Source organism: Podarcis gaigeae, assembly GCF_964106915.1.
Source record: "Podarcis gaigeae genome assembly, chromosome: 1".
Taxonomy (NCBI): domain Eukaryota; kingdom Metazoa; phylum Chordata; class Lepidosauria; order Squamata; family Lacertidae; genus Podarcis; species Podarcis gaigeae.
This window is the reverse complement of record NC_139678.1, coordinates 62170176-62196076: the sequence shown is the minus strand read 5'-3', so window position 1 is coordinate 62196076 and position 25901 is coordinate 62170176. Positions and strand designations below refer to the sequence as shown.

Below are 25901 nucleotides of genomic sequence, written 5' to 3'. Positions count from 1 at the left end.
ATTCAATACTGATGGATAACTCTGGAGAATGAAGGTTCAAAATCATAACAGGAGGCTCCATCAGTAGAGAGGGTTACCTTTCCAGCAGATGGAAGCCAATGAAACTGGCAATGGTGAGATAACGGAGGTAGGTATTTAGAAATACACTTTAAAATTTGCTGACATTGACAAAATCCGATGCTCAACTTTCAGATTTTGAATGAATTCAACAGAGAAAGAAAATACACTGGTGCAAAACTATTTTCCTGTTTGGCAGCTAGTGTAATCAGACAAAGAATCATACATTTTCCACAGAGTACCGACATTTAATATGGTTTGGGCTCATTAATTACATATGGCTTCTTTCACCTCTTTTGTACAGTTTCTTATGGATCATTATTGGAAGCAGAAGCTTAATGAGAAATGCTAGCCCTGAGAAATTTACACTTGCTCCTACCGAGTAGTAATTTATCTTCAGATCTAACTACTCAGAACCTAATCCTATTATTCAGTCTTGAATGTGTTACTGAATTTCCGTTACTTTATTTATAATGAGACGAGAATGGCAGAGGATTAAAGAACAGGAGGAGAACAGTTAAGGTTTTGATTGCGTTCAAGTCAGGAAACGCAGCCCAGCTTATCAAAGTAATGAAGTTCCCTGCCTTCACCCAACGCATCATCTGCTTAGTGATGCACAATTTTATTCCTCCACCACTTCAGAATTGTTTTGCTGATTAAATAGGCAACTCAGAAGTACCGTTCACATGATTCTATAGCACTAATTACTGAATAGTTAACAAGTGCTTCTCTGAATTCTTAACTATTCTGTGTTTCCAGTGCTTTTCAGACAATATAACAGATAGTCAAAAGGAAGCACAGCCCACCCAATGACAAGGTAGTACAAATATTCCAGATTTCAGATTGTGAACATTCCAAGGGAACAGATGCTGCAGCATGCTTTTTAGGTCATTTTATTTTATTTTTTTAAACAAAAAATGTATCTCTGACAGGCTTCCTTTCTAATGGGGCAGTTATATAATTACTTATCTACCAACAGCACATTATCGTTAACCACATCTCCACGTGAGGGGAAAATTCAGCTGCTTACTTCATACAACGATTTCCCAATTTTCACAAAGCATACCAACCCATTCTATGTGACACACATCCAAACACACCCTTGCAGTATTTATTTATGACACTGATACCCCATCTTTCTTCCATGCAGCTCAAGGCAGTGTATCTAGTTCTCCCTCTGCCATTTCATCCTCACAACCACCCCTGTAAGGAATGCTGGTTGAAAGATAGTGAATGGTGCACCGTAACCCAATGAGCTTCATGGCTGTGTGGGGATTTGAACCTGTGGCTCTCTCCCACTTCCACCCTCTAGTCTGACACACGAACCGCCTCTCCATTTTGAATCCCTGCCACTAGGCATAAATAACAAGGCATCAGGCTAGTCAAGATTTGCTGTGATTTGCTACACTTCACAGTGACTTCCTATTTGTACCACCAATACTTAGTGACAATGCAAGCAGAATGTGCATCCCTATGGAAAATAAACTGATTTGGTGTGGTAAATTCACAAGTGAATAAACCAGGTGGATTACAAGCAGTCGATGATTAAATCACATTTCTAACATTCCTTTTTGAAAGCTTTGCAATCCTGTTAATTAATCTCTCAAGCAAAACCAGGGAGAGTAGACTTACATCAAAAGGCATCTCCTTTGTAGCACCTGAATATAAAACAACCTTATTCCCCCTAATATAATGCTATATATCATATTCTGATCATTACAACCAAATAAATATGCATCTCTGCACACAGTGCACATTAAGTCTTGACTTCTGAATGGATTAAACTTACATCTTGTGAGTTGCATTCCGAAGTGCTTTGATTATTATCTTCATTTCTTGAGGAAACCCGAAGAGTCTCTTTGTCTTCAGGAACTCTTTGCTAGATGACAAGAAAGATAAAAGACTGTGAAAAAATACTGCAGGGATATTTATCTGTTGGATTCGTCTCTGCCTTCTTTCAAATAACTGTTGTAAACAATTACTACCTGGAAATCAGAAATCTATTTCGAAACATTCAGCAGCACAACTATTATTTGCTATCTGTTGGATCCGAAGAACTGTTTGACGCTCTTGAAAGAGAACTCTCCTGCCTCTGAGCACCCCTGAAAAGCATCTCTTGAGGGCCAAGGGACAGGGATAGAGCTTAGGATCTGCAGTGGGAGATGCTAAATGCTAGAAGCACCTTGCATGAGTTAAAAGGTAAAGGTAAAGGGACCCTTGACCATTAGGTCCAGTTGTGACCAACTCTGGGGTTGCAGCACTCATCTCGCTTTATTGGCCGAGGGAGCCGGCGTACAGCTTCCGGGTCATGTGGCCAGCATGACTAAGCCGCTTCTGGTGAACCAGAGCAGCGCACGGAAACACCGTTTACCTTCCCGCCAGAGCGGTACCTATTTATCTACTTGCACTTCATGTTTTCGAACTGCTAGGTTGGCAGGATCAGGGACCGAGCGACGGGAGCTCACCCCATCACGGGGATTCGAACCGCCAACCTTCTGATCGGCAAGTCCTAGGCTCTGTGGTTTAACCCACAGTGCCACCCGCGTCCCTTGCAGGAGTTGAAGCCCCACAAAATCTGCTCCACGGTGTTCCCCAACACCCTGGAGCAGATTTTGAAAGTGACAGGGTTACAAAGGAAAGGGAGGAAAGGGGAAGTCTTACTGCATGTGTGAAGCCCTCATGCAGTGAAGGTTTGGGTGCAACTAATGGTTAAATCTGTCAATTCTGGTTACTCTCAGTTTCTCATTTTTCCACTTTTGTGTTCATTTCTCCACATTTCCACATCAGTTTGCAAATTATTTTGATGTATCCCCCAGTCAGCAAAGATGAAGCCTATAAAAAAGGGCTATTATCGACCACATGTGTGGAGTAAATACTTCCAAATTTGCCCATTGGAAATACACAGCTATCGTATGAATTAATTGCTACTGAGCTTAAGTTATTGTGGCATTTTGTTTCTAATATAATTTATTTAAATCTCGTTGTAACAGTAAGATATGCAATTACTAATAACGGATATCTAATTACAATTTACATCCTAATTATAAAGAGCACACCATTCACAAGTCAAATAAAAACCTAGTTAGCAGTCTGCTTGTACAACTGTGCACTCAGGGGTGAATCATTTTGGAAAGCACTCCAGCCCCTTATCCAATTTGTCTTTGCATTTCTGAAGCCTGCTGATGACTTTCATATTTCAGGACTGTGTGTGCAGCATATGCAGGGTTCCGCATTCCAGCAATACTTTCACAAATTAGAGAGATTTACAGGTGAGACCTTTTCATGCTTGACCAAAAATCACGTTTCAAATTTCAGAAACTTAAGAATTAAGTAAAGCCGTTTGCAGTCCACTTAACTTATGCATGGGCTTGCTGATGAAACTAAAATCTATTTGTGTTTGCACAGCTTTCAGTAAAAGATAATATATAAAAGAAGAATTAAACATCCAGTTTGCTTGAAACAGAATAGCAAGCCAAACTCATTATTTTTCTGTGTTGCTCTCCAAATTTTGTGCTGGAATAAATGATACATTCCTGTTCCAGTCTATGCTTCCTATTTTCTCTCTCTGCTTCAATCTATATAGTTCCATTTTCATTATAAACTACTTACCATTTCTCTTCTTTGTATTATTATAATCTTCCGTGTCTTTCATTATCTCTTCACTGCCTAATACTGCTACGTGGCTCTCTAATCATGATGCTTCTAGTTAGTGACCTTTTTTTGACATTGGTATGTCATTTCAGGTTTTTTTCACCGAATAAGCTAATTTTCAGCTGTTCAGATAGCTTCTCACTCACAACACCTTTTGCATCAGATTGTAACACCCTTGCATTCTTTTTTATTCTTTTTTATTCTTTTTTATTCTTTTTAAATATTTATTAATATTAACAACAAAATATAACAATATGCCAAAACAAGAAAGAAACAATTCCAAATCTTACAGATTAGACTAAGAATGAAAGAAAATAAAAAGAAAAAAGAAAAGGTTACAGACGTTTCAGGTTACAGACTCCGCTAGCCCAGAAATAGTATCTCGGGTTAAGAACTTTGATTCAGGATAAGAACAGAAATTGCGTGGCGGTGGCGCGGCGGCAGCAAGAGGCCCCATTAGCTAAAGTGGTACCTCAGGTTAAGAACAGTTTCAGGTTAAGAATTCTCTCTTATTAAATAACATGCTGTGAAATTTATGGTTTTTGTCCATAATTTTTCTACTCTTTGTATTCTGTTGTATGGCCTAGATCTTGTTCCTACTTTTTAATGCCATTTCCCTTTTCTTCTTTTTCTGATTGTCCATTCTGTAACAATTTGTAGATTTTTGAGATAGTCTTTTGATTATTGTATAATATTTCCTTTTCCCATACCATTTTTTTTTATATCAAAACACTTTGATTTTTTTATCCTTCTTGAACGTTGCTGTTAGCTGGTAGTATTCTAGCCAATTAACCCCACTCTGTTTTAGTTCTTCAAATTTTTTCACTTTTGGGCAATAATTTATCTCCTCCACAAGTTCCCTATATGTTAGCCAATTATCTTTCATGTTATTTCTATGACTAGCCGATGGTTCTCTAGGCGATAGCTACCAGGGAGTTTTAGTTGTTACTACTGCTTTGTTCCTTTCCCAAACTTCAAGTAGGGCCTTCCTCACCAAATGGTTAGTAAAGCCTCTATGTGCTTTTATTTTGTCATGTCCTAGGTAGCCATGCCACCCAAAGACTTTGTCCCAGCCCTCCAAATCCAGAACCTCAGTTAAGGATACTGTTCCTTATCACCTCTATAATCTCTTCAGTTCTCTATATCCAAATTTAAATAAATATATTCACTGCTTTCGATTTCCGGAAATTTATTTCCTCTGACATAATCTCTAATTTTATTCTCTTCTTTGTGTTCCAATTTGTATAATTTTTTTATAGAAATTTCTGAACTTAACTTTTATTTGATCTGGGTCTGTGGTTTCCTTACCTTGTTCTATAATTTTATTTATAACTCTTTCCACTTGTCTTTCCTTTGTTAGCCAACCCCCAGTAATGTCCAGGACGTATGGCAGCTCTAGCTATTATGAAGTGAGAAGAAATCCCATTTCCATTAGGCTTGGAGTCCAGCAACCTGCTCTATGACTCCTTGAGTGACCTATGAAACATAATGCTAAATCATAATTTACTATTACAGGAATTAACTTGGGCAAACCTCATGCTCATTCATTCTCACTCTCTCCTCTTCCATCAGCATGCCTGTGAGGAGACCGGAAGCATCCATGTATCATTTTTAAACTAGCAGTGCTCTCATTGACTGTATACTGCAGGTTCAGGAAGGCCACAGGAATGGGGTAAAAGAGAGAGAGAGGGTGAGGAGGAAGGGGGAGGCTTATATATACATATGGTCTCTGTGATTGAGATGTATGTGGTGAATGTGAGGGAGGAAGGGGCAGGGATTTGTGTGTGAGAGACAGATCCATACATGTCTATGGGTACGCAGTGCTGGCACTTTTCCCAGCTCGAAATGTTAAAGGTTGCACTTTAATGTTAAAAGTTTAATGTTAAATGTTAAAAGCTGCATTTACTGTGACAACTTCTTGGTGAGTCCTGGCACCTTTTCTTCTTGAAAAAAGCACTGAGTAGGACACAGGTCACCTCACAGCAACCATGAGTTTTCCATGGGAGGTTTGTGCTATGCCAGGCCACCCATGGCAGCTATTTTGTGACTGGCACCCACAGCACTTTCTCAAATTTAAAAATGTGACCACTGGTTTAAAATCACTGGGAACCCATGGTTTATTGTTCTGGAATGTTCCGTACCCATAGTCCTCTGCCTTCCTGTACCTCACCTCAGCCTAGACCTTTCCTTTGCCCTTTCCAAAAGTCATAGATTGATGTGCATTATAATGAGTGAAATAATATTTGATCCCCTATCAACCAGTCAGATGTCAGGGTACCTGGTATCTTCGCTGTATGTAACGAGCTGAGATTAGAAGCACCTGCTGTAAGGGAGAGGTTTTACCTGTAATCCCAGCTCGTTACAGTACCAGAACTATATGGGGGGGGGGGGACTTGTCAATGATCTCAGGGCAGCTGGGACCATAGTCACAATGAAAACAGTTGGTAACACACCGCACTGCGAAGGAATGAAATCTTGCAGAGCTTGCAAGGTCCCCTTGCTCAAGACAACACATGTACAGGCCCGTCTGCAGTTTGCCAGTGCACATCTGAATGACCCAGAGGAGAACTGGGTGAAAGTGTTGTGGTCAGATGAGACCAAAATCAAGCTCTTTGGCATCAACTCAACTCACCGGGTTTGGAGGAGGAGGAATGCTGCCTACGACCCCAAGAACACCATCCCCACCGTCAAACATGGAAGGGGACATATTATGCTTTGGGGGTGTTTTTCTGCTAAGGGGACAGGACACCTTCACCGCATCGAAGGGATGATGGAGAGGACCATGTATCGTCAAATCTTGGATGAGCACCTCCTTTCCTCAGCCAGGGCATTAAAAATGGGTCAAGGATGGGTATTCCAGCATGACAATGACCCAAGACACACGACCAAGGCAACAAAGGAGTGGCTCAAGAAGAAGCACATTAAGGTCCTGGAGTGGCCTAGCCAGTCTCCAGACCTTAATTCCATCGAAAATCTGTGGAGGGAGCTGAAGGCTCAAGTAGCTACACATCAGCCTTGAAATCTTACTGACTTGGAGAGGATCTGCAAAGAGGAGTGGGACAAAATACCTCCTGAGATGTGTGCAAACCTGGTGGCCACCTACAAGAAACGTCTGACCTCTGTAACTGCCAACAAGGGTTTTGCCACCAAGTACTAAGTTGTCTTTTGCAAAGGGATCAAATACATGCATTATAATGCACATCAATTGCTGGCTTTTGTCTTCTGGGTTTCTGGGGGTTGTCCTGTTGTTATTCTGTCTCTCACAGCTACAATAAACCTACCATTAAAATTATGGACTGGTCATTTCTTCGTCAGGGGGCAAACGGGCAAATTTAGCAGGGGATCAAATACTTTCCCTCCTCACTGTACCTTAGGTCAGGATTACTATACTGCTGAGGCCATTACTGCTTGAAACAGAACAGGAAATAAGCTTATGATTCACTCTGTGAGGACAGGGCTGAGTTGGGAATCATGAATTGGGGCTCTCCATTTCAGGAGTGTGGTGAAGGTTGTAGTTCAATGATTGAACATCTGCTTTGTGTGCAGAAGGTCCTATATTCAGTCCTCAGGATTTCCAAGTAAGTATGGGAGAGACGCCTGGAGTGCTACAGTTAATAAGTGTCAACAATATTGAGGTAGATGAACCAACGGCAGTCCCTATATTCATAAGGGACATCACACTAGTATTTGGTAATGGGATCAAATAAATGAAATATTGGAAGACATGCCTCTCCACACCATTTTCCCACTGCAGTTGCTTGAAATAATTTGAGCAACATGGCCAAGTCATAGACTATTTAGATATAACAAGTGTAGTGTGAGGCCCTATTATCCCAAGGAGATAAAATGTTCAATTTGCATCAAATAAATGAAGCAAGTAAACACAATGAGAACTGATGGGTTTTTTTTTTTTTTTTTTTAAAAAGAATAACCATGCAATAATAACCAATATGGGAAAATCTGCTGAAGACATGGCCTATTAAGCCAATTACCAGGGTAGCTTTGAAATATATGACTTTACCCTGTGGCATTAGTAGACATTTACGATTTCACCTTAAATTTAGATAGCAATGTTTCTAAATTTGACAAAGGCCCCCCATTGCCTTTGTGGTACGGCTACTCACATTTAGAATACAATTACACTTCTATCAAAATGCCCACTTTAATATGAAGCTTCATCTTATCCCTCCAATCTGGCCAGCTGAAGTCTGCTGATGCCAGCTCAGTTAACTCCCTGTGAGGCAACAATAATGACAGATGAGCAGCCAGACAGATGGCAACTAATAGGCCAGGACTAAACCTAAGCTTGGCAAGGCCCACTGTGCATTTGAACATCTATCTAGGAGAGTATTTTTTCACAGAAGGTCAGAGCAGCTTGGTAGGAGAAACTAGCAAGAGCATTCTGGACCTCCAGTTCTGTGAAGAGCCTGTGTCTCCCATACATGACCCACCCCTTCTGGAAGAATCAAAAGCACAAGTCTCTGTAGGATGCTTCACACATAACAGCAACTGAAAGTAGCTGTGTCAAATGTGTCAATTTCAGTTTTTCCTCAGTTCTCACTTTTTCCAGTTTGGTTTTCTACATTTCCCCATTGGGTTGGGCAGATCTCTCTAATATACATGTTTTATTATATTCCTCCTTCCCTAATTACACATTTTTTTGCAAAACAATTTCCTTTTATAAAAAGTATTTTGTATGTTATTTTCAAGACTATATTCATTTATAGACGTACTCTATTATATGCATTTCTGTACACATTATTTGGCTGGGGGACTACAATATGAAATTCAGCAACATGCTAATTTTGAAGGATAGTTTTTTTCGGTTTGCAAATTGTTTTGGAAAGTGCAATTACCATATTTTTTTGTGTATAGGACTGGGTTTCCCCCCTTAAAAATAATGTCCAAAATTTGAGGGTGTCTTATACACAGATAGATCTTCCCCCATTTTCTTAAATCAGAGTCCCCCAAAATAGGGGGCATCTTATAGACGGAAAAATACGGTAAGTACCGTATATTCACATTAAATGCAAACTTAATTGAACTTCTCCTCTCAAAATTGCAGCTTGAAGAGGATCTGTTTGTGGTGGCAGCGCTTTCTGAAATCTGGGGAGCAGCAACGCACAAGATGGCCTCCTTACTGGTGGTCCTTAGGCTATGTAACTCCTTCCCCTTGAGGATACACAAGGTATTGTCTCTTTTAAAATTCTGCCAATAGTTTACGACACATTTCTCTGCTCAGATCTTTGAATGGATCTAGTTCCTCTTTGCAACATTGTTATATTTGTGGAAAATTATTTCTGAACAGGTTTTGATTAACTGTTTTAATCGTCATTTTGAAATGTTGTGCACCCACTCTCAGGATCTTTTGGTGATGAATGGGTTATAAAAGCAATAAATAAACAGCTATGCAAACACGAGTAAACTGAAAAACCTCCCATTTGTAAATGTGGTTAAACCAGTCCTCACCAAGCTCATGCCTTCTGGATGTTGTTGGATTTGAGCTTCCCCCAAGCCCCAACCAGCATGACCAATGCATGACCTAAACATTAGGAAGAACTTCCTGACAGTAAGAGCTGTTCGACAGTGGAATTTGCTGCCAAGGAGTGTGGTGGAGTCTCCTTCTTTGGAGGTCTTTAAGCAGAGGCTTGACAACCATATGTCAGGAGTGCTCTGATGGTGTTTCCTGCTTGGCAGGGGGTTGGACTCGATGGCCCTTGTGGTCTCTTCCAACTCTATGATTCTATGATTCTATGATTCTATGAATGGTCAGGGATGAAGAGAGTTGTAATCCAACAACATCTGGACATACAAAGAGAATGGTAGAAGATCCCAGGCATTTGTTATAATGTTTGGTTTCTCAATCTCTTTAATGAACATGCACTATTGTTCAAAAAAATCTGAAAAGGATCTGACATGGTTATCCTAGGCCAAACTTTTCCCAAAGTTAAAGCATTATATTCACCAGCTGTTCCATAAATCACCCTAACTAAATCAGAACACAGCTGGCAAGAAATTCTAAATTAATTTGCATTCATTTGATTAAAAGAATAAAGGAAAACCCTAAAGCCAAACTGATTGCCCAAAGTGGTGATTATTTCCTTGCAGGCATCATGCAGGTATCAATTAGCATAAACAAGAATTCCCTCTCTGTGCTAAAAAGTTTTACTGAACCATATTTTATGGAGGTCACCATCTCTAAAGTGAAAGAATATAATCAGATTTTTTTAAAAAAAATCTTCACCAGTTACTACTTTCTCTTTTCATATTTTGAAAGAGAACACCCAGCTGATATGTGCAATAGATTATTAGTTTACAGCATTACATTCAGATTGGTAGACCTCACTGTATAAAGAAACCCTCAGATTGCCAACTCCAGGTTCTGAGATGCTCCCGGGCAATAAACCCTCATTGGACCTCCTCTCCTTCAGTGACTCTAACAATTATTTGCTGCTGTAGTTGCTTCTTTTCCCCATCATTGCTATTACCTGCTTACTAGCAGTGGGCTTGCATGTTTCTCTGAGTCTCATGAGCAAAGTCATTGGGAGTCTCATAATCCCAGCAGGGTCACCCAAGACAGTAAGGTCAAAGGGGAGGAGCTAGACAAAGAATGATCCAAAAAGTCATCAGTGGCTGAACAGGCGGGTGATAACAAGCGATATGTTACAATGGCTGTGAAGGCAGATGAAGGCTGCAGCAAATAAGAATCTACTGGTCGTCGTGATACTCTTGCCAATGGAATAGAGCCTTACTGCAAAGCCTTTGTGTTGGTCAGTGTGCACTGATCTCCACACATAAAACAAATTCTTGCACAGGTGTCTTCCAAAAAGCCATCCCAAACCCAACCCATCCCTCTCCCAAAAAGTTCTATGGTGATCAGCAAATGGTAATGGTGGCAGGACCGTGAAATCTGGAAGCCCCTAATCATGAACCGGCACATGGCCGTGGATACAGGTTCTGTCGTTCTGACTTAAGGAGTGAGGCAGTTTAGTAGCTTGGCAGTTGTATCCATGACTGGGCAGTCCTATTTAAGGTCCACTTTGCTTACCCCAAAAAGGGGGAGGGGCAAGATAAGGTGCTGTAAACATAGTCTGCCTCTTTTCCCCCTGACTGTGTTCATGGAAAACAATCTTACTTGGCTACAAGTGATCACCAAAGAAGAAGGAAGAAAGAAGAAGAAGAAGAAGAAGAAGAAGAAGAAGAAGAAGAAGAAGAAGAGGAGGAGGAGGGCCAATGAGAAAGCAAGGATCTGCACCTCAACACCACTGTTTGCTTGTTCATACCTCTGGGCCAGAATGAGAACAAACAGAATGCAGTAGTGAAGGGAAGAGGATCCAGGGGGCTTTTGTAGGTGCCCCCTTCTATGGTGTGGCTCCTTGGCAGATGCCCAACCATGTTGGTTTGATGCCAGCATGAAAAGCTTATGCCAAGTAATTCAGTTGTTACAGAAACCTTGCTTAATGGCTAAAGCCACACAGAGAAGGTCATAGCTCAGTGAAAGTGCAGCTGCATAGTACGCTGAAGATCCCAAGTTCAGTCCATATCATATCCAGGTAAGACTGGGACAGGTTCCTGTCTGAAACCCCAGAGAGCTGTTCAATATAGACAATACAGTGATACCTCGGGTTACAGACACTTCAGGTTACAGACGCTTCAGGTTACAGACTCCGCTAACCCAGAAATAGTACCTCGGGTTAAGAACTTTGCTTCAAGATGAGAACAGAAATCGTGTGGCAGCGGTGCGGTGGCAGTGGGAGGCCCCATTCGCTAAAGTGGTACCTCAGGTTAAGAACAGTTTCAGGTTAAGAACAGACCTCTGGAACAAATTAAGTTCTTAACCAGAAGTACCACTGTACTGAGCTAGATATGACCAATGATCCAACTCAGTATAAGGCAGTTTCTGTGTAACTAATCCTATGGTGTAAGATTAAGCCATATTCCTTAGAAAGTGCACCTTAATGAGATCTGACAAGTTTCAGCAATGCAACAAAAATTATTGGCATTATTGTACGGTGACCTTGCTTTATCTCCTGTCTTGCCCCCCCCCCTCTCTCTCTCTCTCTCTCACAAACACACAGTGTTGTAAATAGGTGTTAGGCAATGTAGTGATACTTTGGCTTCAAGCAAATGAACAGGGGTAGGACAGCTTGACCCCAGACATGACTAAAAAGCGGCTGCTTAATTGCTTGCCATCTCAAAAAGAACTTCAATAGAGCTGTGGCTATTGACTATTGAAGTGAATGAATCTTGTGTCCTGGTCCTAACCACTTCCCAGAGGACCAATAGCACATGGGAGTTTGCTGCTTCTGCTGCTGCTTCTTCTTCTTCTTCTTCTTCTTCTTCTTCTTCTTCTTCTTCTTCTTCCAGAAAAAGCACTCCATAGCAACTGATAGTGGGCCTCCAAACACAGAGTCAAATTTCAGCCTAGTCCCAACCCTTTGCCAGACAATTTAGTAGAGGCCTCTGATAATGGAAGGTGGAAGGTGATTTTAAGCAATTCCACCTTTCCCTAAATATTCCTGTACCACCTTCCATGCTGTTCTGAAGGCTTCCCAACTTTTTGTAGTAGTTGAGGGGAGGTTGCAGGGGGAGAGGGAAGTGGTGAAAAATCACTCCATTAGGTGAGGTATATTTTGGAATTAAATCCTTTCTATTTGTGGACGCGGTTGGTGCTGTGGGTTAAACCACAGAGCCTAGGACTTGCCGATCAGAAGGTCGGGGGTTCGAAACCCTGCGATGGGGTGAGCTCCCATTGCTCGGTCCCTGCTCCTGCCAACCTAGCAGTTCAAAAGCACGTCAAAGTGCAAGTAGATAAATAGGTACCACTCCAGCGGGAAGGTAAACGGCGTTTCCGTGCGCTGCTCTGGTTTGCCAGAAGTGGCTTAGTCATGCTGGCCAGATGACCCGGAAGCTGTACACTGGCTCACTTGGTCAATAAAGCGAGATGAGTGCCGCAACCCCAGAGTCAGTCACGACTGGACCTCATGGTCAGGAGTCCCGTTACCGTTACCTTATTTGTGGATTTGAACAAAGGGATTCCACTAAGTGGAAATCCCTTTAGGAAAAAGACAATTTTGATAGGAATTGGAGTACATGTACACATGGTACATTTTAAAAAATCACCAAATATCCATCAATTTCTAATGATTCCCTGTGTTGGATATATTGTGTTAAGGAGGACAACTCCACATTTAGACATTGGACTTTTGTGGGTCCTCCTCTCAGTTCTCTCAAATGTTGATTAAACTTTAATCTGTTTCATAATTTTCATTAAAAAGTGGATTATTGCTGTCTTGCATCTCCAAACATGTTCATAGCCTATTTCAGCATATGTTGTAAGTATTAACATATGCAGTACCAATGCTAGTAACCATGCTTTTACAGTGGTACCTTGGGTTAAGTACTTAATTCGTTCCGGAGGTCCGTACTTAACCTGAAACTGTTCTTAACCTGAAGCACCACTTTAGCTAATGGGGCCTCCTACTGCTGCCACGCCGCTGGAGCACGATTTCTGTTCTCATCCTGAAGCAAAGTTCTTAACCTGAAGCACTATTTCTAGGTTAGCGGAGTCTGTAACCTGAAGCGTATGTAACCTGAGGTACCACTGTATTATTGTGACACTTTCCCCCATTTGTTTCAAAATCTTCTCTGTGGGTCAAAGGCAAAACGGCAACTTCCTCAACTGCCTATTGATAAAAACACAGGAATACATCGTTTCATTATAAAACCCTGAGACGTTCCACACCGCACAACTCTTTGCCCCAGACCTACTGGGCAAACTAGTTGCTAATAGTGGAAAGGAGGTCTGCTGGGATCAATCTATGACAGTAACAGATACAACAAAGAGAGACAACAAAGCATTCCATGGGATTTCAAGAGCCTGGGGAAAGTGTTCTTTTCTCAAAGCCATTTCTGACCCCATGGGGGAAGAGAGGGGGTTGCGGTCTTGCCCCTCCCCCAAGCGCGGGGGCTGGCCTGCTGCCCCCGCGAGAGTTGGGGGAATCCCTGGGCGTGCCTTCCACCCATCCGCCAATCGGCGGGCTGGGGGAGGCGTGGCCTTGGCATACTTAAGGCCAGGCACGCCCAGGGACCACCCTCTTTACTCCTGGCCAGCTGAGAGGTTTCCACGCGCTTGGAAAGGGTAACACGCGCTTGCCGGGTCTCCCTTCTCTGTGCGGTTCATTTAAACCTCCTTGCTCTTTGGAGCCGATTCCTCCCCTCGCCTGCTGTCGCTTCGTGCGTCCTTCTCCCCCTCCTTTAGCCCTCCTCCCCCCCCCTTGTGCCGGAACCCTGTCTGCGTGGTGCTAGCGGTTTATTTTTCAGCTTCCTTTCTCACTCTCCCCCGTTACCCCCTTACCTCTGCGGATCTCCGTGCTGGTTGCTATAGAAGCTTGTGGGCGTCACATGGTGAAGGCTCAGAAGCCATTTTAGCTAAGGGCAGACCAGCAACCTCATCCACCCTCCGGCCGCCACTTTGAGGAGCCTTGTGGTGAAGGCTTAGTAGCCATTTCAACTGAGGGCGGAACAGCGACCACCCCCACCTTCCTACCGCCATTTTGGGGAGGCCCAAACCACAGGGCGTCATTGTTTTGACACCAGGTGCTGAAGCCTGAGGGGCCATTTTGAGATAGGGCAGAGTGCACTGGCCGCCATTTTGGGCAACCACGTGGGAGGACAGGGGCAGCCATTTTGTTTAAGGGCAAGGGCCTGGCAATTACTTTTGATCGTTAAATTCTTGCCTTCCTATTCCTCTGAACTTATAGATATTTTCATTGGGCATTGCAGCATCATTGGCTGCTGCCGGTTATCGTAGGGCTGCACATTTATTTTCAATTTGAGGAGCGTTTGTAAGCTTTTCTTCCAGTGTTTGCAAGCAAACTCCTGGTGAACATCGCCATCTAGCGGCAGGAGTGATATTAGCAGCTTTATCGGAAGTGTTATTTTATGCCTTTAATTGGCCTGCAGCCTGTGATTGTTTGCTTATCAGGTTGCTTAATTGCCTAGTCATTTTGTTCCTTTAATTACCTAATTCTAAGTTAATTTATTCCTTTAATTCGGCGGCAGCCCGTGATTTAATTCCTGTTATTGTGTTCCTTTAATTCGGCAGCAGCCTGTAATTGTGTGCTTATCAGGTCGCTTATTTGCCTAGTTATTTTGTTCCTTATATTACTTAATTCCTAGTTATTTTATTCCTTTAATTCGGCAGCAGCCTGTGGTTGTGTGCTTATCAGGTTGCTTATTTGCCTAGTTATTTTGTTCCTTTAATTACTTAATTCCTAGTTATTTTATTCCCTTAATTCGGCAGCAGCCTGTGATTTAATTCCTAGTTATTTTATTCTGTGGTTGTGTGCCTATCAGGTTTGCTTATTTGCCTAGTAGTGCTAGATAGTATATTGGCTTTAGCAGCTAAAATACTAGCTAAGCTTTTGTTGCCTCTTGGAAGTTAAGCTCCTGTTTCCCTCAAGATTGGAGAGTCCCCCTAGTGGTGCAGCAATAAAACTGCTAGCACATTTGCAAAGCTAAGCAGGGTCCGATGTGGTCTCAAATTGGATGGGAGACCAGGTGTTGAAAAGTTTAACATCAGATTACTAGATAAAGGTGGAATATATTTCATTTTACTGTTTTACTGCAAAGTATAATATCTGCACATTTAGTCTCATATATTGAGATTGACTGGTAGGAGGAGTAGCTCAGGCAAGTAAAACACATAGTTATTTCTGTGATTTACATTTATAAGTGGGACTTATTTAATACTTTCGCAGGCAACCGTTTTTAGCAATCATTCAAACTGTGTGCTATTTGCCTGAATTTCTCTGAGTGTCTCAACAGCTGGGCCAGTGCTTGCTATCAGCACTCTGGTCACAGCTAGCCCGTCCCAAGGTGGTAGTGCAACCAGGGGGGTGGAATTGCTGAACAGTGCGGTGTAGATAATACTGAACCACATTTCACTACAATAGGTAATTCTGAAATAAATAAATAAATAAATAATAAATAAATATAAAATAAAATAAAATATAATATAATATAATATAATATACAGATCCTAAATTTTGCTAGTCCAAGCCTTGGTGCTGTGTTGGCAATACTGAACAAGAATCGCGCACAGTTCATTATGGCTTCCGGCGGGGATCAGCAGCCATCTACTTCTGCCAACCAGCTAGCACCCTCAGCGGCCAATGGTAACGCGCTAATGGCTGCCATGCCCTGTGACCCACAAGCCTTTGCCCAGTTTTTCATGGCTTTTGAAACATTCTATAAAAAGTGTAAGCCGGGGCCTTTGGCGCTGCCAGCCCCTGAGCCATCGCAGGACGTGATTCCTGACACTCTGCCTTTGAATCAGGGGCAGTTGGGTACGTCATCTGCTATAGCTGCAGGTCCCCAATCCGATACCACAGCAGGGGGCCGCCCCAATACCAGGGCTAGGTCCGCCCTAGCTAAAAAAGCTGCTCAAGGAGCCGGAAAGGGCAAGGTGCCAGCAAAGGGCAGCGGCAAAGCTAAGGCACACGAAAAAGGGAGCAATAGCATCACCACCTCACGAGCGATAGGTACACCTAGTGTCTTTCAGGAACAGCAGGCTACGCATAGTTCCACTGAGGACAGCGCAGGTTCCAGCCGTGAGGAAGAGCGTGAGGATCCACAATCGCCTCAGACAACGGCCAGCGCCTCTAATAGTGAGACGCAAGGGGGTAAGAGGAAAGCTAAAAAGAAGCACACCTCGGTTAAGAAGAAAAGGTGCAAGCATTCCGAGACCGAGGAAGAGTCAGGTACGTCCTCTTCAGATTCTGATTCCGAGGGTTCGATGGATGGCTATTGGGGTATTGGTGAGAATAATCACGGGATCCCGCTGTGGGCCCATGAAAGGAGGGCCAATTCTCACCGGAAAACCTTCAATGGGGTGCTAGAGTGGAAAGACGGGGCATTGGTAGAAGACGTTAAGGTCGCTACCAATCAGCCCACCGATTTTATCCTGGGGAACCACCTGTCCAAAAGGAAGAGGAATAAGATCCTCAATGGGGATTACGTGGATATATTTTCCCTCCTCCCTCCAACCAAAGTAACCGGTAAAGGTGAAAAGCGTCGCTCCTATGGTAAGAGGAGATATCGCACGCCCAGAGCAGAGCGCACCTTCGAGAACTGGTTGGATGGGTACCAGGTTTTCATGGGTGTGGTATGCGCAGCGTATCCCAAGCGAGCCATGGATTTAGTTGCATACCAGGCTCATGTTAGGCGCGCCCGAGCCCTCGCGGGAGAAAACTCAGCATTAACTTATGATGAGAATTTCCGGAGAAATGCCTCCCTACATCCTACCACACGATGGGACCTTACGGACCCTAACTTCTGGGGCGAGGATGTAAATCCCTACATTGAGAAGAAAAGTCTGGACGCGGTCAAGGCTGGTAAGACTGAGACAAAGCGTCGGCGCCAGTGTTGGGAATTCAACAGGGGCGTTTGCTCACGCCCCTTTTGTAAGTATCTCCACGAATGTGAGCGGTGCTGGGGTAATCACCCTGCATCCGCGTGCTTTAAAAACAAGCCACAGCCCTTTCGGGGGGGCAGGGGGTACTTCCAAAACAGCAGCAGGGGTGCCCCCGATTCTGCTGCCCAAGGAACCAGCAACCGCCAGTAGCGTTAATCTTTGCTTGGCCTTTTCCCCCATCCGCTTGCAGCCCCTCAAAGTGTTGTTGGATCAGTACCCAGATAAGACAGCGGCAAAATACCTGTGGGAGGGGTTCTCAATGGGATTCAGAATCCCGGTGGCTACCCCCCCCCCAATACTAGGGAGGCAGGGAATCAGAAATCAGTCAGGGAAAGGCCCGATATAGTCAGAAAAAAGATAGATAAAGAAATCAGAGCTGGTAGGGTAGCCGGGCCATTTCCAGAACCACCCTTTGAGGGCCTTCACGTGTCTCCGCTAGGCATAGTACCAAAAAAGGCCCCGGGCGAATTCCGCATGATTCATAACCTCTCCTACCCAAGGGGAGGCTCGGTCAATGACTCAATTCCTCAAGAACTTTGTACAGTGAGATACGCTTCCTTCGATCAGGCCGTCAAAATGATTCGTAAATTTGGCCGAGGGGCCTTTTTGGCAAAATGTGATATTGAGTCAGCCTTCCGCCTTCTCCCTGTACACCCAGATGATTTCAAATGGTTGGGTTTCAAATTTGAGGATGCGTATTTCATTGACAAAGCTATGCCCATGGGTTGCTCCGTGGCTTGTGCAGCATTCGAATCCTTTAGCACATTTCTAGATTGGGCCCTACGCTTCAGAACGGGATCCGCGGGTGTGTCTCATTATCTCGATGACTTTATTTTGGCAGCAGATAGCAAGCCGCGCTGCTCCGCCTTGCTCGAGGCTCTCACGTCCCTAGCCGGGGAACTAGGGGTACCCCTAGCCGCCGATAAAACAGGGTCCGGCCACTTCATTGGTTTATTTGGGTATCGAACTAGACACAGTGGCCCAGAATTCCAGGTTGCCGCGAGAAAAGCTAGCATCCCTCAAGGCTCTGATACAGCAACTTTTGCCTCTCAAGAAAGTTACCCTAAGACAAATCCAATCCCTGCTAGGCCACCTTAATTTTGCGTGCAGGGTTGTTGCCCCGGGCCGCCCATTCTGCGGCCGCCTGGCTAGACTGTCGGCCGGGCTGAAAGCCCCTCAGCACCGGGTACGCCTCTCCAAGGAAGTTAAGGCTTACTTGGGTATTTGGCTACAATTTCTGGAAAAGTACAATGGTATATCATTATGGCAGGATGCCTTGGTGCTCAACTCTGACTTTCAAGTTCATTCAGATACAGCCGGGTCGTTGGGTTTTGGGGTCTACTTTCGTGGCCAGTGGTGTGCTGAAAAATGGCCCCCAGACTGGCATGGCCAGCCCATTACTCGGGACCTTACATTTTTGGAGTTCTTCCCCATTGTGGTGGCTGTACACCTGTGGGCAGACCAATTCCGCAACCACAGGGTATGTTTCAATACCGATAACCAAGCAGTCGTAGCGGTTCTCTCTAGGCAGTCCACTCGGTCGTCCAGAGTGGGAAACCTATTACGATCCTTTGTCTTGTTGTGTCTGGAACAGAATATATGTTTTTCGGCCAAATTCGTGCCCAGCATTAATAACGACATTGCGGATGCTCTATCTCGTTTCCAGATGGAGCGCTTCCGCTTATTAGCGCCGGATGCGGAGCAATCATTGATGCCTTTCCCGGAGCACCTCTGGAGGATTAGGAGCGAGAAATTATGAAGGGAGTATTCGGGGCTGTAGCCCCATCCATGATGAGGTCGTACGGGAAGGCTTGGGCCGATTTCTTAAGGTTTCGCATGAGCTTGCCTGGCTCAAGTCATCGTGCTACCCCCACTACCAGGGAGGTCCTCCGCTACCTGGCGCACCTGAAGGATTTAGGCAGGGCCCCAAAAACGCTTAATATCCAGTCCGCAGGGATTTCATACTTTTGTAAAGCCTTCTTTGAAACCGACCCGTGTGCGGCATTCATTGTGCGTAAAACGCTAGAGGGATGGCGCAGGCAGCACCCCCCCCCCAGCTCGGACAAGAGGCAGCCCACTACATATGATTTACTGACACGGATACACAAATCACTGCGAACTATATGCTGGTCGAAGTACGAGGCGCGCCTATTCTCGGCCGCCTATTCCATATCTTTCTTTGGTGCTCTACGCGTGGGCGAGGTGGTCTGCGAAGGAGGGGGCACCCACTCGCAGAGGGGTGTGTTAATGAGTGATCTGACCCTCTCTGGAGACGACCTCATTGTCCGGGTGCGGAGCTCAAAGACGGATCAGCAGGGCAAGGGGGCCCTAATTCGGCTCCCAGCAGTTCACAGTAAAGGCCCCTGTGCAGTGAGGGATATGCGGCGTTTCTTGTACCTGAGGCCGAAAGGACCCGGCCCACTTCTGTTGCACGCAGATGGATCCCCCCTGACTAGGCATCGATTCACCAGGGTGATGAGGTCGGCATTGTCGGCATGTGGTTTACCGCCACTCGAGTTTGCAGCCCATTCCTTCCGTATTGGAGCGGCCACCACAGCGGTGCACATGGGGCTTTCCACCGAAAGGATAAAAGAATTGGGGAGGTGGAAATCTAATGCGTATAAGGCTTATGTCAGAAACAATTTATGACTAGGACTGCTACCCCTGACCTCTGTTCCCCTGTCCATTTACCTTGCAGATCCCAGGAGAGTGCGCATTTGGTTGGTGGGCCACAGTATTGTTCACTGGGCCAGGAATCGTGCCTTGAGTTCTGGAATGGGCAGCAACTTGAGTTTACCTGCTAACGTGGAACTGGTTTGGATAGCGCGTAGAGGGATGCGCTGGAGTGAATTCAAACCAGTGGTGATGGCGAGGGCCGCGGTTGATGGGCCGCCCGATGCCCTGGTGATTCAGTTGGGTGAAAATGATCTGGCTTACCGTAAAGCCATTGATCTGAGATGGAACATTTTCGACGATTTGTCCGAGCTGGTGGCAACATATCCAAACATCACTATTTTATGGTCCTCATTGCTGGAGAGGAGGACATGGCGGGATTGTGCGAGCCCAGTGGGGGTCAACAAGGCTAGGAAAGTTTTAGAGCGGGCAGTTGGACGTAGAGTGGCAGCCCTGGGCGGGTGCGTCATAGGGCACCCAGGCATTCAGTTCAGCAACAAGGCCCTCTACAGAAAGGATGGTGTGCATCTTTCTGATGCCGGAAGTGATATTTGGCTGGATGACATTATGTCAGGGATTAGGAGTTGGTTACAGGTTTGAAGGTATTGGCGGCGAGCTCCGCTCGGGTGGCGGTTAGGCATTGGCTGGGGGTTCAATTGTTATGCAAATGGATCGGCGGGAAGGTACGCCATCACCTTCCCCAAGAAAAGGAGTAGTCCGGTAAAGGACTCCGGGGGGCGTTGTCTTGTCCGAAACCTGGGAAGGTAAGGGCCTCCGGCACGCCCCCGAGCGGTGACACCCGTGGGATCCTAGTTGGCATACTTCAACAGGACCCCCCACGGTTCGTGTTAACCCATCCCGGTCACCATGCCGGGTAGTGGATAGGTGCCAATGCCTAAGGCCAATACCTTCAATTCTCTAATCAATAAAGTTGTGGCCTTTTCATGCCCAATTAACTTAATCAACGTCGCCTGTGTCTTTATTTCTGGGGGGGAGGGGTATTGACACGCAAAGCCATTTCTGACCCCATGGGGGAAGAGAGGGGGTTGCGGTCTTGCCCCTCCCCCAAGCGCGGGGGCTGGCCTGCTGCCCCCGCGAGAGTTGGGGGAATCCCTGGGCGTGCCTTCCACCCATCCGCCAATCGGCGGGCTGGGGGAGGCGTGGCCTTGGCATACTTAAGGCCAGGCACGCCCAGGGACCACCCTCTTTACTCCTGGCCAGCTGAGAGGTTTTCCTGTCCCACCCACCCTTAGGTATAGGTTAGCTTAGGTAGATATGACCTTGCTGTGGACTTCGGTTGGTCGCCGCAAGGGGCCTGGTAGGAATTTTTCCAAGTTGGCGAACTTACGGCCTTTTGGTTTTTTCGCCTACCTCGTAGCAAACGTCACAACTTTCTCTAGTATTGGCGGTTAGGCATTGGCTGGGGGTTCAATTGTTATGCAAATGGATCGGGGGGAAGGTACGCCATCACCTTCCCCAAGAAAAGGGGTAGTCCGGTAAAGGACTCCGGGGGGCGTTGTCTTGTCCGAAACCTGGGAAGGTAAGGGCCTCCGGCACGCCCCCGAGCGGTGACACCCGTGGGATCCTAGTTGGCGTACTTCAACAGGACCCCCCACGGTTCGTGTTAACCCATCCCGGTCACCATGCCGGGTAGTGGATAGGTGCCAATGCCTAAGGCCAATACCTTCAATTCTCTAATCAATAAAGTTGTGGCCTTTTCATGCCCAATTAACTTAATCAACGTCACCTGTGTCTTTATTTCTGGGGGGGAGGGGTATTGACATGCAAAAGCCTCACACACTGCTAAGAGCCCCACTTAGAGGGACTAGGCTGAAAGATGTTCTCAATAAAAAACGGGGGAGTTGTGAGCACTACTTTAATATACGCCCCCTGGGAAACTATGTGTTTCAGAAAGTTACAGTATAGAACATTATTTCTTACACTTGGGGATTTATGGGGGGGAGGGGAATGTACTCTATGAACCTCTGTCTTCTTCTTTGGCGATCACTCGTAGCCAAGTAAGATTGTCTTCCATAAACACGTTTTTAACAATGAGTCTGTAAGTGACTATGGAGGCCCATTCTGGATCCACACATCCTTCCACAGTGGGGACATTGGTTTCCGGGCAGGAGTTGATCATGGTGTGGATTTGCTAAGCGTGCCTTCCTCTTAGCACATTTCTTCCTTGCGTCCTGAGTTTGAGTGTCTTCAAAGCCCATGATACCTTTTGTAAAGGCTGTTCTCCAATTGGAGCACTCACAGGCAAGTGTTTCCCAATTGTTAGTGTTTATGCTACATTTTTAAAGTTTTGCCTTGAGACAGTCTTTAAACCTCTTTTGTTGACCATCAGCATTACGCTTTCCATTTTTAAGTTCGGAATAGAGTAGTTGCTTTGGAAGATGATCATCAGGCATCTGCACAACATGACTAGCCCAACGAAGTTGATGTTGAAGAATCATTGCTTCAACACTGGTGATCTTTGCTTCTTCCAGTACACTGATATTAGTTTGCCTGTCTTCCCAAGCGATGTGTAAAAAATTTCAGAGATACCGTTGATGGAATCTTTCAATGAGTTGGAGATGGTCTATGTTTCACAAATATATAGTAAGGTTGATAGTACAATAGCTTTGTAAACAAGCATTTTGGTTTGTGGTTCGAGGGCCTGACCCCCACGAAGTGAAATGAAGACACAAGGACACGTGATATAAGGTTAATGGGCTAGAAAAAGGCCACAACTTTATTGATTACAGCAATGAAAAGGTATTGGCTTAGGCATTGGATCGAAACAAATGGGTTTATTCACCAGTAGGTGGAGCCTGTTGATGCTAATCCAACTATAGGCTCACCTCTGCTGTCACCGAGGGTCGTGCCATGGCCTCCCGCCAAGCAGGCATCGGACAGAATACACGACCGCCAGATTCCTTTAACGGAATACCCCTAAAAATTGAAGGCATAGGCGATGGCCACACCTAGCACTTCGACACACCACAACACATTATTCCAATGCCTAACCTACCCACCAATACCACAAAAGTTGTGACGATTGCTACGAGGTAGGCGAAAAAACCAAAAAGCCTAATGCCAAATGGAAAAACTCCTCCCAGCCCCCCCCCCCCGGGGCAACCAGGGCGACCAACCTAAGGTCCATAGCAAGGCCAATGACCTAAGCCCTAACTAAAAGGGAGTGGAGGGTGGGTGACTCGCGATGGGACGACGACGAGGAATGAGGCCAGGAAGAGGCTGGTGCTGCAGCAAAAGGCTGCTGAACACGCCCCCTCCGCGGCACCTGGTTGGGTGGCCACCGGAGGGCGTGAGCGCCAGCCTGGTGAGCTGGAGGCAGGGGGCAACGCCCCCTGCTGGGCAGCGCTCGGGCTCCCGCCCACAACCACTCCCCTCTCTTTCAGGGAGGAGAGTCTTTCCCTGCGTATATGTCTGTGTGTAGACACACACAATGGGATTAAGTGCAAAAATGTATGGCTATACTTGGACTTAGAATTTAGATTTCAAGCTCTTGAGGGCAGAGAACTGCTTTTTGGTTATGTGAAACAGTTCCTGCTTTTAGGCTTCCCATAGGAATCTGGATGGCCACTGTAAGAACAGGAGGCTGGACTAGATGGGTCACTGGCCTCATCCAACAAGGGCTTCCTGTGTTCATATAGTAACAGTAAAACACACACATAAGAAATAGTACATGTCTTAGTCTTTAAAGTGCCACAACACTCTTGCTTGTATTTACAAAAAGAAATAGGGATACGTGTCTCTTACTGTTCTTAGTGTGTCATTTCCATGTGTTTAGTGGTATTAGATTTTAAGTCTTATATAAAAAGACAAGCTGTAACAAACCGAAAAGAAGATAAACTGGAGAAAAACCAAGAATAAATACACATAATAGTGTAATCCTATTCATATCTGCTCAGAAACAAGCCTCATAGATTTAAACTGGACTAGTCCCAGATATGTGCGTTAAGGATTGAAGCCTTGTTTATTTATTTTTTTTTTTTAAGGAAATGTATGCACAATGTGTTATGTCACCTTGGAAGAGGGCTAGACACAACAGCGCCTCCTTTTGTTGCGTTTAGCATTAGTTCACCTCCATTATCTATTCTGTGGGAGGTTAGGAAAGTGACTGGGAAATGCAGAAAAAATTGTGGGATAAATGACTTGTGTAATGGAAAGATGTGTAACTACCACACAAGTGAATCAGGATGAATGCACAATAAAGACCAGGTATTGCATGACCTCCATGTAAGTTTTCTGCAAGCAAATCAGAATGAATGGTCAATAAACAGATTTTTATTGGTTGTAACTTAAATTTTATCTTATGACATTGTGGTTGACCAAGACCTGGTTTCCTGTTTTCTGCATCTGTGTTGCGAACCTAACTTCAACAGATTGGCTGCATATGTAGGAAAGCAACACAAAACATTTATCTTACGGGAAATTGTAGAGGGAAACCCAGCAATGTGGTCATTGCTTTTTATTTGCGTCCAGTATTCCAGCATTTTTGTTCCCATTTGTGCAAAAGCAAGCCAACTTTTCTGGGATTGCATCCAGAATACAAATGGGATATTTAGGTTATAAGCCTGAAGCCACTTTATCCTATAAGATCCATGCATTTCAATAGATGTGTTCCTTGCTGTTTTGACAACTGGACTGTCACTTTGATTTCATGTCTTCTTCTGGAGACAAAAAGTAAGAAGTCATCACAGGTTTCTTTTTAAAAAATCAAGTTGAGAGACAGAAAGAGACTGACCAAATAAGAGTTCTCTTCTGTATATGAGCTCATTGTTTCCGCAATTATCCAGTTTGCTTTGTCTTGAGTTCTGCCATGCCACCCTGCACTTAAGCTTACATCTCAGTTTAAAGGTCTGATAACTGTGAAAAATACTTATCAGCAGAACAGCCCTGCAGAGTAGCAGCTGCTTTGCCAGCTGGAGATAAAGTGCTCTAGGTATTATTGCAGATGCTTTGAGATTTCTGGCAAGTCTCTGAAGGCAGTGCTGGCACTGCCCTCTTCACAGTCAATGTTGTCACTGCCTTGTTTACTTTCACATCAAGACAAAAACTACAGGAGATCACTTTATAACTGATCTGTTTTAAGCATACAGCTTTATTATCTTAACTCCCAAGTTCATTTGTTTTGTTTTGTTTTACTTTAACGCCTTTCTGTTCCTAAATTCCTTCTGCTGAACTATAGAACAGAACAAGACAAAGCATTACAACTCACAGAATACTAGCCTTCCTCAACTGAGGTAGTGTAATGTTGTGGCTAAGAGGAAGTATTTGGTTCAGATTTGATTTTACCGCCATGAAAATTCCACCTTTACCTTATAATAATAATAATAATAATAATAATAATAATATAATAATAATAATAATATATTATTTATATCCCGCCCATCTGGCTGAGTTTCCCCAGCCACTCTGGGTGGCTCCCAACTGAGTGTTAAAAACAATACAGCATTAAATATTAAAAACTTCCCTAAACAGGGCTGCCTTCAGATGTCTTTTAAAAAGACTCAGCCTCCATCAACAAAATCAAGATAATGATGTCAACCTACCTTTACATAATAAATATTGATAGAGAAGCATGAAGAGTATGTTGAACATTTCAAAGCACTATATAAATATATCAATCTCTAATTAGTTTGTAAAATACACTGATTTCTAAAATATTTAAATTTGTAGTTTCAAAAATATTATTGAAATTTGTGTTTGCATTATCTTGTTTCTAGAGCTAGCAACAACCAAACTTAGGAATCCTGCATAAACTGTGTTTGTCCTAGCAGGGAGTAGATTGCAACTGACCTTCCTGCTCTAAACATTGCTTGCAATTGAATGCTATAAGCCGATGAGCTGCTCAGCATATGTGCACAATCAGTGCTATGATCACAGGTAATCACAGTCTTTGCAATGAGGGGTCCTGTGCCTTTTGTTGCAGTGTGGTTTTATCCTGTGGCAATGTCCTTGTAGTTCTACATTCATAGAACACCAGTCTCTCACCTTTCACACCCATGCAGAAAATCAGTCTTTGTAGTAGCAG

The 25901-nt window shown here is 44.4% G+C and overlaps 1 protein-coding gene across 5 annotated transcripts in view; it reads right to left on the bottom strand.

The window, feature by feature from the left end:
- Positions 1 to 25901, bottom strand: part of LUZP2 (leucine zipper protein 2) — a 361146-nt gene that overhangs the window by 22089 nt on the left and 313156 nt on the right. For all 5 annotated transcript variants that reach the window (XM_083751713.1, XM_083751712.1, XM_083751711.1 and 2 more), the window contains one exon: positions 1847 to 1936. In XM_083751713.1, coding sequence (XP_083607839.1) covers positions 1847 to 1936 — 90 coding nt within the window. The remainder of the gene's footprint in view (positions 1 to 1846; positions 1937 to 25901) is intronic.